This window comes from Neolamprologus brichardi, chromosome 14, assembly GCF_056152115.1.
Source record: "Neolamprologus brichardi isolate AB-2024 chromosome 14, ASM5615211v1, whole genome shotgun sequence".
NCBI lineage: Eukaryota > Metazoa > Chordata > Actinopteri > Cichliformes > Cichlidae > Neolamprologus > Neolamprologus brichardi.
The window spans coordinates 22,508,603-22,521,205 of NC_142117.1; the positions used below are offsets into that span (position 1 = coordinate 22,508,603).

Genomic DNA, 12,603 nt, shown 5'->3' on the forward strand with positions numbered 1-12,603 from the left:
ACAGGTCAGGGTGAAGAAGGGGCAGCCAAAGAAAAGCTTACCACAAAACGGAAAAGTTATGACAAATCAGGCTATGAGGCAAAAAGAAAGTGCAGCTTTTTTGGTTTCATGGACAAAAGAATTTCTGTGGCTGGAATACGACGAGCTATATAACATGATGTTCTGCCAGGTGTGTTGTGAGTTTCATTTGATTTCTGAGTCGACAAGCGCCTTTGTTACTGGGACCAGTCATTTTAAGAAAGGCCCCCATTAGAACCCATGAGAAATGTAAGAAATGCATTATTGCCCAGTCTGCAGTATCTTTCCCAGAACAAACAGCAATTGCAAAAAACATACTAAAAATAAACCAAGCACAACAAGAACTCCTGAAAAAGCTGTTCAGAACAGCGTGCTATGTTGCAAAGAGTGAACTACCATTGGTAAAATTTAGCAGTCTTTGCAAACTTCAAAAAGCAAATGGCCTAGATCTTGGTTCCACTTACTTCTTACCCGTGACTTCAGTGGAAATTTCAAATTCAGGATCTGACACAGACTGATTCATGTTCTACACAGTTCTTACAAGTTCATAGAAATTTCTGTTCAATTTGAACCAAGTAGTTGAGTTGATGTTTGTAATTTTTATACAGTTGTTGTGATTTGTATTTTAACAAATTTTTTTGATTAATTTTGGAGGTGAGAGATTAATTTTGTTTCTCTTGTAACAATATTTCGTCACAATATTATACTTTAATGTATAATATTGCAACGGAAACAAAACATAAAAAAAATGCTTTATTTTTTATTCGGGCTACTTAAATTTATTTTGGGCTACCAAAAATGGAAGAATGCCTGCCCGAAGGGCTACCAGAGATTTTAAAATTTTGCGAGCCCTGAAACTGATTAAACTCCTTTACTCTTTGAGTACATTGCAGAGCCTCTTAAAAAGTACACCCTCTGAAATGCACTTAAAGAAAGTAAATGAGTAAATGGGTCTAGTTTATGTTGCCTACATTGTCAAGGATGACTTTGCATCTAAACAGGAAAATGAGTACAATCAGGGGTTAAAGTTGCATTCAGCAGGTGGCGGAACCCTAAATTTGGTTGTAATGGCTCACTGTGGGGAAACACGACTGAAAATAAATTCTACTGAGAGCTCCTGCAGATTTTCTTAGTGTAGAGGCTGTGATCAGCTGATCTGCTGCTCTTTGTGGATGGACACAACTGAACTCAGCATGTCAGCAGATGTTTCATGAGTTGTCCTGGCTGATTTCCATCCTCTGCACTAACAATGCACTGTTCATACTGTCTTTTTTTCTAGATGGTATAAAGTTGGTATGTTGGTGGAATTCAGCCAATGGATCTCAGTATTATCAGCTAAAAGTCATCTTTAGTCTGACAATGAGCACCACAGCCACGGTGTATCAGTCACACACTGTTCTTTTCTCTGCACTAACCTGCAGAGTTTTTCAAGCAACCTATAAATAGCAGTTAGTCTGCCTCAGTTTGATTTGCAGCATGTTTCATGATACGAAAAACATAATGCCACATCCAGTATCTGATTTAAAACATAAGGACTTACATGCAAGCTTTAAATTTTCAGTTTATCAAATACCATCGAGAAGTCATTACCTTTAAATATAACCTCTCTTCTTCCTCTCCTGACCTCTTTCTTATCTTGCTCCATCTCTGAATGAATTTAGCTCTTTCTATTTTGTTCCTGTGAAATACAGCAGCTGGAGCTTTAGCTAGCAACACACTGTGAGACAAACAGCACACAAACAGTTTGTGTGTTTGCTGAGCTGATAGAAATGCTATCTGTTCCGATAGTAATAACTTAAAAGTAGGGCTGTCAGCGTTAAAGCGTTAATGCCGCGTTAAAGCCACGTTAAAGCATTAATGCTGACAGCCCTGCTTAAAAGTGGAAATAAATCAGCAACATAGGGGCACCACAGGGGACTGTCCTCTCCCCCTTCCTCTTCACCCTCTACACCACAGACTTCAGCCACTGCACAGAGTCCTGCCATCTTCAGAAGTTTTCTGATGACTCTGCGGTGGTTGGATGCATCAGCAGGGATGATGAGACAGAGTACCGGGCTGTGGTCGACTCCTTTGTCACGTGGTGTGACCAGAATCATCTGCAGCTCAACGTGGCAAAGACCAAGGAATTGATAGTGGACTTCAGGAAGACCAGGAAACACTTGACCCCTGTTTCAATCCAGGGGGTCAGTGTTGACATTGTGGAGGACTATAAATACCTTGGAGTACACATTGACAATAAACTGGACTGGGCTAAAAACACCACAGCACTTTACAAAAAGGGCCAGAGTCGTCTCTATTTTTTGAGGCGACTGAGGCCCTTCAACATCTGCCAGAAAATGCTCAGGATTTTCTAGATCAACAGTATCCAACCCCACAGTGATACCATGTCAATTTCAAGTCATTCTGATTTTGCTTGTCAAAGTAATGGCCCATTGAAACTGCCCATATATGACTTACTCATTTAACAGATTCAAAATGCTCTTAAATGAAAAGTTCATGTTTCCACAGGATAATTCCACTTTAGATCAACAGTATCCAACCCCACAGTGATACCATGTCAATATCAAGTCAGTCTGATTTTGCCTTCCAAAATAAAAGCCTTTTCAAATTGCGCATATATGACTTACTCTTGGAACGAATTCAAAATGCTCTAAAATGGAAAATTTCTGTTTCCACAGGGTAATTCCACTTTAGATCAATAGTATCCAACCTTGCAATGTTACCATGTCAATATCAAGTCACTCTGATTTTGCCTTCCAAAAAAAAAAGCCTTTTCAAATTGCCCGTAGATGACCTACTCTTTTAATGATTTCGAAATGCTCTTAAATTGAAATTTGCTGTTTCCATAGGATGAATCCATGTTAGATCAAAAGTATCCAACCCCACTATGATACTATATCAATTTTGAGTCAGGCTGATTTTGCTTTCCAGTATAAAAGACTTTTCAAATTGACCATAAAAGATATGCTCTTTGTAACGATTTCAAAATGCTCTTAAATGAAAAATTCATGTTTCCACAGGATAATTCCACTTTAGATCAACAGTATCCAACCCCGACAGTAAAACCATGTAAATTTCAAGTTGGTCTGATTTTGCCTTTCAAATTAATGGCCCGTCGAATTTGCCCATATGTGATATACTCTTTCAATTATTTCAGAATGTTTTAAAAATGAAAATTGCTGTTTCCACGGGATAATTTCACTCAAGATCGACAGTGTACACTATCACGGGGATATCAAGTCAATTTCAAGTCACCTTGATTTTGCCTTTCAAAGTAATGGCCCGTTGAAATTGCCCATGTATGACCCACTCTTTCACTGACTTCAGAATCCCATTAAAAGCAAAGTTGCTGTTTCCACAAGATCATTTCACTCTACATTGACAGTATACAACCCCACAGTTTTATCATGTCAATATCGTAATTATAATTGTTTATTTGGTACTTTTAATAATTAAACGCGGATGCTGTTAACAGGACAATTAGTGTTTCCACTAAGTAATTGGAGTTCATGCAAACCATACACAACCTCTACAGTGGTAACATCTCAATCTCAAATCAATTCTCTTTCCATAACTTCAGAATGGCATTAAATGGAAAGTTCCAGCTTGCACGAATGAATACCAGTTCATCCCAACACATATCATTGCATATAATCTAACAGTGGAGTCGGTGACCATACTTTTCGGTGACTTCAGAATGCTGTTAAATAGGAAAATCCCTCTTCCCATGGACTAATTTTTCTCTAAATCAATAATATACTCCCTCAAAGTTGTACACTGTGAAAATCAAGTCTTTCTTATTTTGGATTTAAAAATAATTGCCCTGGAAATGTTTTACAAGCTGTTTTGTAATTTCTTTATTTTCTGGGAAAACTGAGGATCAAGGATATTAAAGGGTAAAGGCACTGATATTCAATAACTAATACAATATCAGTGCCTGGAGCTCAAATGTCAGTAAAAAGGCATGACGGGTGCGCAGGAATTAATAAAGATCATTACTGGGATTAAGGGGACAGGCAACCAGTCAGCAGCCTTAATATACAGTATATGAGGTTTATAAAATTCTCAAAAGGATTCAGTTTGCAGCTGGCTTTAAACCTGACAAACACCCCCAACTTGACTATGACTTCTGGTCTGGCTATGCTACATACAACTTGAAAAACTAGACCAGGGCAAGGAAGGTTACAGGTTACAGGTATCAGCCAGTGTTCTCAGGACTAGCCCAGGAAAATCCACAATCTGTTTCTGAAGCCAGACAATATGCTTGTGTTATGGAACTTGTTTTGTCTGGCTCCTGTATTGATGAAGTCAACACCATCACGGTTTAAGAACTATCAGCCAAATGCCATCATGCGAGATGAAAGTGCCAGGGAGCCAAATTCTCATTTATTTGAGACTGCAATTTAAAACATCTACTGACCCACACCAGGGCCAAGGCAATGTTGTTCTCAGCAAGTATCTGGTTAGACACCATGTTTCGAAGGCCTTTGGTAATTGTGTTATGTTTGAATTTTGAAGCCGAATATTACAGGTCACCATGGCATTATGACTTTAGTTTAGCTAATTGATTCGTTTGATCTAGCGTCATAGATAAATATATAGATAAAAGATATATAGCAATAGCAATGGACTGGAACAAAATCTCTAGTGTTTCCAAACAATACTGCTTCAGGGAAACAGTATACAGTTCATGTATAAAATGAAAATGTTGAAAAGGTCCTTTTTAAACGGGGGGAGGCAGTTTCCGACTTACCTTGTTTTATTTATTGGTCTGTTGCCAGCAGCTCAAGGACAAGCTCATTTAGATAACTTTCCCGGTTATTTCATTCAGTTTACTCGTGTTTGAATTTTCTTCAGTTTGTTGGAGCATTCAGTGTCCGAGGAGCTTCGAAAGTTCTTACTGCATCATTGTGAATTCAGAAAAAAAAAATACTCGATGAAAAGCACACAGTTTAATGAATGAATTAAACTGTGTGCTGGGGAAAACGAAAAAGCTACTCTGTACTTTGCTGAGTTAACGTCAACACGAGAAACGCATACGCATATCAATACGCAACGAATAACGCCCGCAGCCACATGTAACATGTAAACATAAAGTAGTCACATGTAGGAACGTAAGTTCGTTGGTGCAGTGCTCCTTTTGAACACAAGGGGGAGGCAGAGCAACATTATTGGAGCGGTTAACCTGAGCTCCGTACTTCATCACCGCAGGCTTCACGGGAAAAACAAACAAACAACCAATCTAACTAGTTGTATCAGTCCTTTTGGTGCTGTCGGTGAGAACAGAGTTACTAGTTGTCAACATTTTGTGTTAGATAGGTTTTTGCACCGTACCGTTGTCTCTGAAAAAACAGTTTTAATTTTTTTTTATTATATTTTTTTTCAGTCGTGCTAACTTTAATCATTAAAAATACCGGCCCTATTGTGTAATATCTACACTTTAACGCCAGGTGTCGCTGGTGGACTATGCGTTCCCACATATAGTAAACTCTACTGTAAACGCTGGTCCATTCTTCCTTGGTCGTGACTAGACTGCCGATGAGTGGCTGACATTTCAGAGCTCCTCGTGAGATACATGATGTAGGCTACATCCTATAATAGCCTGGAAACAAATTTGATTTAGCAGCGGTTGCTCTGAAGCTGCTCATACATCATTTCACTTTTAATATCTTTTGAAAATTTTAAAAGATTGGTCCTAGACTAAACGTTTAAGAGAGTGAAATCAAATTGTGGCACCGTCATCAAGTTGAAAAATTGCGCAATAAAAAAATACAGAGAAATTTGTGTTGGGCCTTCAAAATAAAAGCATTGCTCTGATTCAATGAGCCATTTTACTCTGCTGCGTAAGCGGTGTTTTAATTTGGACGTCACAGCCAGAAGTGGCGTATCAAATTCCGACTACCGTGGCGTCACTCTAGTGAGAAGGTTCCGTGCACTTCACGCTTTTACGTGTGTGAACCGACCGTGTGTGAAGTGCGCGCGTGTGTGTGTGAGAGAGAGAGAGTGTGTGTGTGTGTAAACACATCTCTGTAGGCTCATGTAGCGAGGGCTGGGAGCTGACTGCAGCAGAGACTTCCAGGCTGAAATTGCGCTCGGTGACCGCTCAGATGAGGAGATGGCAGCCGAATCGACCCGGAGATTCACCAAGAACCTGCTGAAACCGGGGAGCGCGGCGGAGATACGGCAGACGGCGTGCAACGCAGTCAGACACTGCGCAGTGACGGTGAGTACACCCTTGTGGATTGTAAGTAGAAAAATTATATATGTGTATAAAACCACCTGTCGGCCTTTACCTCTCCGTGACGACACCCCCAAACCCTTACATCGGAACCTGAACGCGATGCGGTCTCATCTGTAGCCCGGCAGCCTCGGTCAGACACGCCGCACCACTACACCGCAGCTGTAGCAGACCTGGCATTGACATTCATGTTGCATCTTTCTTTGCAGTGGGTGAGCACATGCAGCTCAGAGCAGTGCCGTTCAGCTTCTGTCTATCGATCCTGCAGTGGGGACAATTCAATGCGTTTAAACGGTTACATCTCGGATAGGTGAGGGATTTGCCGCAATTTATCTCCAGGGCTCATTGGGTGATAATCTGGCTATAAAGTCGTAGAGTCTAGTGCTCCCCTGGGGGGTGTTGGAGTTTATTTCCAGTGAGGCTGGGTAGGTGAATGAAATGCAAGAAATAGATCCTTGGTGGTCGCATAGTGGCATGGCACAGGCAGCGGTTTACATCTGCCCAGCGGTGCACAGACACAGAGAAAGATGGAGGAGCAGAAAAAAGAGGGATGGTGGGGGATAAGGAGACTAAACTGACTGTTGGGTTTGATTTACGTCTAATTTATACTATCAGTTTTTCCTTTTTAACATCGTAAAATTGAAAAGATGATCCAGTGGGTGTGTCACGCCATAATAATGAAAGGCTGCGATTGACAGATAACAGCGGGAGGAGGGGTAATCCAGGGTGGTGGTGGGGTGCGCACAGGCAAAACAGCAGAAATGGGTTTGTGTGTTTGCAAATGTCCCTTTGATCAATTTGGACAAATCCTCTACCTTCGGTACGCGCGTAAATGCGTGCCCGTTCTGTGGGGATTAGCATAAAGAAAGGTCACTCCACTCGAGTCTTTTTGCAGCTACTCCACATCCTCTTCAGTCTGGTGTTAGTGTGTCAGTGGGACACTGGCAGAGCACAGCATAGCAGGGTGAAAATTGATTGGAATAAAGAGGGAAAATGTAATATTGCATGGCCCATGACAGGATTAAAATGATGTGGCAGACTCACCATGAATGAAACCTTTTCTTTCTTTTTTTCTTTTTTACTGAAAAATACATTTGCTTCTGTGTGATGTTGTTTTTAAGCAAAGAGACCTGCATGGTGTCTGCTATCTGCCCACTATCACCCTCATATATATTATTAAAGACAAAAATCAGTCAGACTCAGCATTTTTCTACTCACAGATCTAGAAGAATATAGCAGCTTTTTAAAGATCCAGTGGTTACAGAGTGCACACAGCCTCTGTAGGCCTTTCTCACATTTTGTCTTGTCGAGACTCTTGAACAAAACGTTAACGTTATTAAGATTACCTCTGTTTTGCTTGCTATGTCATGTGAAAATGTCATAGGGAATGTCACAGAAAAATGTCTAGTGAAAAGGTTTAGACATGGAGCATGTTGACGTTCAGGTTAATTTGTGTATGCATTAAAGCAAAACCTATTGACACCATGTTAAACAAAGACTATTTTCAATTGAATTAACTATTTTTATGTATGCAAATGATTTGGCTGCAGATTCGAGTTGTACAGCATGAATGCTTTATGGGTTTTAGTAGATTCAAGACATGCTGGATTGGGAAGAAAATATGAATAAAATGTGCCTTATTACGTTCATATTTAATGCATTCTAATGGTTCCTTTGACTTGTGTTAATGTAGTATATCTTTCTAAAAAACCTAAGTAATTAGATTGCAGTAGTGCAACATTTTGATCTTAAAGTTATATTCCTGCAACATCGCTCACTAATACATCTAGACATATTAATGCGGATATCACCTGTAAATGGTGTAAGCCGCTGCTGTTCTCACATATGAGAAGTTTACCAGAACACCCAACTACAGTGTTCACAAAAAATTGTGTGAGTTGTTATTTACCTGAAGTGAGAAGTGAAATGGAAACTGTGAGTAATATTGTGATCATGAGCAAGTGGAAAAAAATTACAGCTTTTTTCTTTTACTTTGTCACCTTCTTGTGCAACTGACTGATTCATTACAATTCTTTCCTGCGTTATGAAAAATAAATGTTCATGATGACAAAAACCATGTAAAATAACTTCAATAACTTCTATCTGTGTATAGAAACGGGGTTCAGAAATATGAAGAAAAGAAGAAGAACAGCATGATTGTGCGTAATACAGATGTTTTAGATACAAATCTTTAGTTGGCGTGTAAATATTCATGGGCGTTATGTGCGTGGTTGTTTTTGTGGGTTTTTTAATGCACGTCCCTCGATGGTGAAAGAAACCAGGTCAGCAGAATCAGACCCTCCGGCATAACATTTAATGAAGCGTAAACCTCTTCCTCGCTGCTCTTGCTGACCCGGTCTCGCTTTTCTTTTCTCGTTCAGCTAGTGTCACCCTCCCTGCCTAACCTGACCTCACATCACCCCCTTCACTGTTTCTTCCATATTTGACTTGTTTCCAGGGCTGTTTTCCTGTTTGTTTCTGATTGACCTACTGCTCTAGATCAGTTTTTGAAGTGTGTGTGTGTGCATTTTTAGGTGTGTCGCGTACACGGTTACTGGTAAATCCCCTTGGTGAACGCTGCATTTTGTTCTGAAGAACTGCTCTGTGAAAGCAATCACTACTCTATGATTACTTCAGTGTTTCTCAGAGTGGTTTGCCCACCCATTTGTACATGCAGGGAAAATGGAAAGGTTGATAGATACAAGAAGGAAGAATGTAATAGTGGTCACAATTTGTTAAAAAAAAAACCCCAGAAACCATGGGATCTTCGGTTACATATTTCCTGGGCTCAGTCTGCCAGTGAACTGCTGTACACCAAATAAAACATAAAGAAAAAATAGTATAGCCAACATTTGTTTAATATATAAGATAATGAAGCTAATTTGTCCTGAAAACCTTTTAACAAAATATACATAAAAATCTACAGCTGCTGATTTTTGGTAGCTAACTGAGAGTGTTTATGATGGCTCTAAGTAAAAGTGAGCAGCATGGTAGTGTAGACACAAGTGTCATTCTTGTTGTGACTCTGGCTGCTTGCTGGGATGAACCACATGTCATACCATGCCTCCAGGATGCCAGCCACACTAACCATACAGCCAGAGATCGGTGCCAACATGCCCACCCTGGCATCTCACTGCAGCTACAGTGTTTGCTCAGTAGGAAAAGGTTCCTTATCCACAGTCACCTTTATTTTTTCGGACATATGTATGATCACAAGATTAATGGTATCCGATATTTGGTGTAATATCACCAGGTTCCTGTCCTTGCCTGCTCTTGGCACTCTTGATGGCCTTATGGTACCACTAGCTTCAGGCATGGTCACATATTGGCTATTTTTGGTGCTCAGTTTGAATCTCTGGGCAGCTCCTGAGAATTTTCAACGTTGTTACTAACCAGCATCTGTTTGTGCAGTCATAGTCATAGGTTATCATAAGCTACCGAATGTGTACGATCATTACAAGGTTTCCAGATGTACTGAAGCTTTTTAAATGCAGAAGACTGTGTAACCTTGCATTGCTTCATGCTACATGTTATTTTATGAATAAAGTAGACCACCATTTTCCTTCTATTGACTATTTCAAGCAATCTCTTAAAGACTGACCGTTTGTTCTACTTGATTGGGTTCGTCTTCTTCTTCTTCTTCTTCTTCTTCTGGCCACTTCTTTAGGGGGTTGCACCACTGGATCATCTGCCTCCATCGTACCCTTACGCCATCCAGCTCCATGTTCTATACCCTTTGCCCAATATATCCACTATCCCTCCTCTGCACATGTCCAAACCATCTCAGCTTTGCATCTCTCTAACACTCTCTCCAAGCCTCTCGGCCTGAGCCGTCGCTCTGATAAAATCATTTCTAATCTGATTGGACATGGCTGGCAACCGCTAATCAGTTTTATTATTAATTAATCATCTCTTTGTTTTTCATGCGATTAATTTTTCAATAACAGAATTGTTCAAGCTCGAGATTACATCTTAATAGGACTTGGCTTGTTTGAAATGGCTTAATGGTCCAAAACACAAAAAATTTAAATTACTAGGATTTACAAGGATTTTGAATATAATTCATAACAAAACAAAAGCCAAGTCAAAACAATCTGTTGCTACTTTTGACAAAAAAAGGAATCGATGGATGGATGGATGGGTTATTGTTAATTTCATAGAAGTAGATAATTACGTTGGTTGTATTGTCACCACTATACAGGCACTCCGGACTGTCTTGGAGTTACCTAAAGATCTGAAAAACAAAAGTCATTCAAATGAGATCCAAATATTTTTTAGGCATTTAAACTGCTTTTTTACTGCTTCTATTAAATGCCCGAAACAAATTCCTTGTCAGACTCGCGACATAGTCTCAGGCCTTGGGTAAAATTCCCATGCTTTTTCTTCCTATAGTTTTGTGACCCTGAATTTTTAATTATTTTGGAATCTTAGGAACATTGTCCATATTTCTTCAAGTCTTTTTTTTCTTTCTTCATTCCCTCTTTCTTCAGTTATCAAACTCCTCTTACTGTAAATTAGTTTTTGTAATAATCTCTATAGACATTATCCTTTTTTATCTACCTTCTGTGCTAGGCTCATGTTCTGCATGCGTGTTTGTGTTTTATCTCGGGCTAAAACGTGTCAGACAGCGTGGCATGCTCATTTGTTTGTGAGGCAGAATTCTGAGAAGATGTTTCCCAGTAACATGTTGCAAGCGTATATCGTGGTTGGGGGGACATGCTGTCAGTTTGCCTCCATTTTTTTCTTCATGACACATCATGCCAACCGCCTGCAGTGCATTGTGTGTGAGTCGCGACCTGCCTGTTTATTAGCATACATGTGTTGCAGCTATCAGTGTGGTACTTGTGGGTGTTCTGAGCAACCAGGCTGCCATTTAGGCTGAATAAAAGTTGTGCATGCATATATATATATATATATATATATATATATATATATGTGTATATATATATATGGTAAAGGTGTTTAACTGCTTTATATCTGATGCAGGCATGGTTTTTAATCTTGACCACAGTATGGTACACTGCTTGTTGCCCATGTTGCACTTAATAATTTCTGCCAGCTTATAAATTTGACTCATGTCAAAGTCAAATGTTGCAGAGGAAAGGAACTGGTTACAAAACCAGCAATTATATAACTATACTTTTTGTTACAGAGAAAAGTCAATTAGCAAGGAATTCTAACAGGAAGTGCTCCTTATCACTCGCACAGCTCAATTTTTTTCTTCTTTCTAGCATATCTTACTTCATCTCATCTATCACGCTTTTCTTCCCACGCCCTCTCGTCTACATCTACAAGCTGCCACATTTATTAATTTATGTTGCTGCTCTCTACATTCAGGACCAATTCTTTTAATTGTTTCTATAACTGCCTCCTCTGAGCACCCACCCGTTTTTTTTATTACCTTTTTTTTCTTATTTTGGAAAAGTTTGAAGATGCACTACATGTATAATGTGAAGGAGATTTATCACGTCTCTTATTACAGCTGGACAGGCAAAGGTATTACAAGGACACGGGTGGAATTAAGCCCATAATTGGCTCAGAAATCATCAGTCATTTTAGAGAGCCAGACCGTGACGAGAACAGAAAATGAGGGAGGATGGGTAGGAAGAGGAAGAGAACAGGATCTCTGCCATCGCTCCCAAAAGAGTTGGCACTCAGACTCTAGACTCTACTGTCTCATAAACACTCCATCCATGAGTTTGCATGTATATGTGTTTAATATTACGTTTAGTACTTTAAAGTTGCATTGTTTTCTCATTTTATGGTGTCTTAGTATTGGCATAGTTAGTATTCTTTGAGTTGTATTAGGCTCTTTGAGTTGTTTGAATGCAGAAGTATAGCTCCCCCTCACCCACCCCCACCCAATTGGACATTAGTGCAACTGTTAGAGTTTGTGAGGAAAGTTCTGCACACTTCACAGCAGAAGGTAGAAGTGCTGCGCTGCTGCCTTTATTCCCACTGACTCTGACATAAAGCTGCTTTACAAATCAGCAGAGATAACATTTCCTTGCCTGCCAATAGTTATTCTCTTACATAAGTTGGGGTTTTGGAAATCATGCTGCAGTTTGTGCATGTGTGTGTGTGTGTGTGTGTGTATATATATATATATATATATATATATACAGTGGGGCAAAAAAGTATTTAGTCAGCCACCGATTGTGCAAGTTCCCCCACTTAAAATGATGACAGAGGTCAGTAATTTGCACCAGAGGTACACTTCAACTGTGAGAGACAGAATGTGAAAAAAAAATCCATGAATTCACATGGTAGGATTTGTAAAGAATTTATTCATAAATCAGGGTGGAAAATAAGTATTTGGTCACCTCAAACAAGGAAAATCCCTGGCT

At 39.6% G+C, this 12,603-nt stretch overlaps 1 protein-coding gene across 1 annotated transcript in view; it reads left to right on the top strand.

Moving 5' to 3' along the window:
* The first annotated feature begins 5,931 nt into the window (after positions 1 to 5,931).
* Positions 5,932 to 12,603, top strand: part of dock10 (dedicator of cytokinesis 10) — a 65,551-nt gene continuing 58,879 nt past the window's right edge. The window contains exon 1 of the mRNA XM_087850981.1: positions 5,932 to 6,241. Within this exon, the coding sequence (XP_087707107.1) occupies positions 6,134 to 6,241 (108 nt within the window). The 5' untranslated portion in view covers positions 5,932 to 6,133. The remainder of the gene's footprint in view (positions 6,242 to 12,603) is intronic.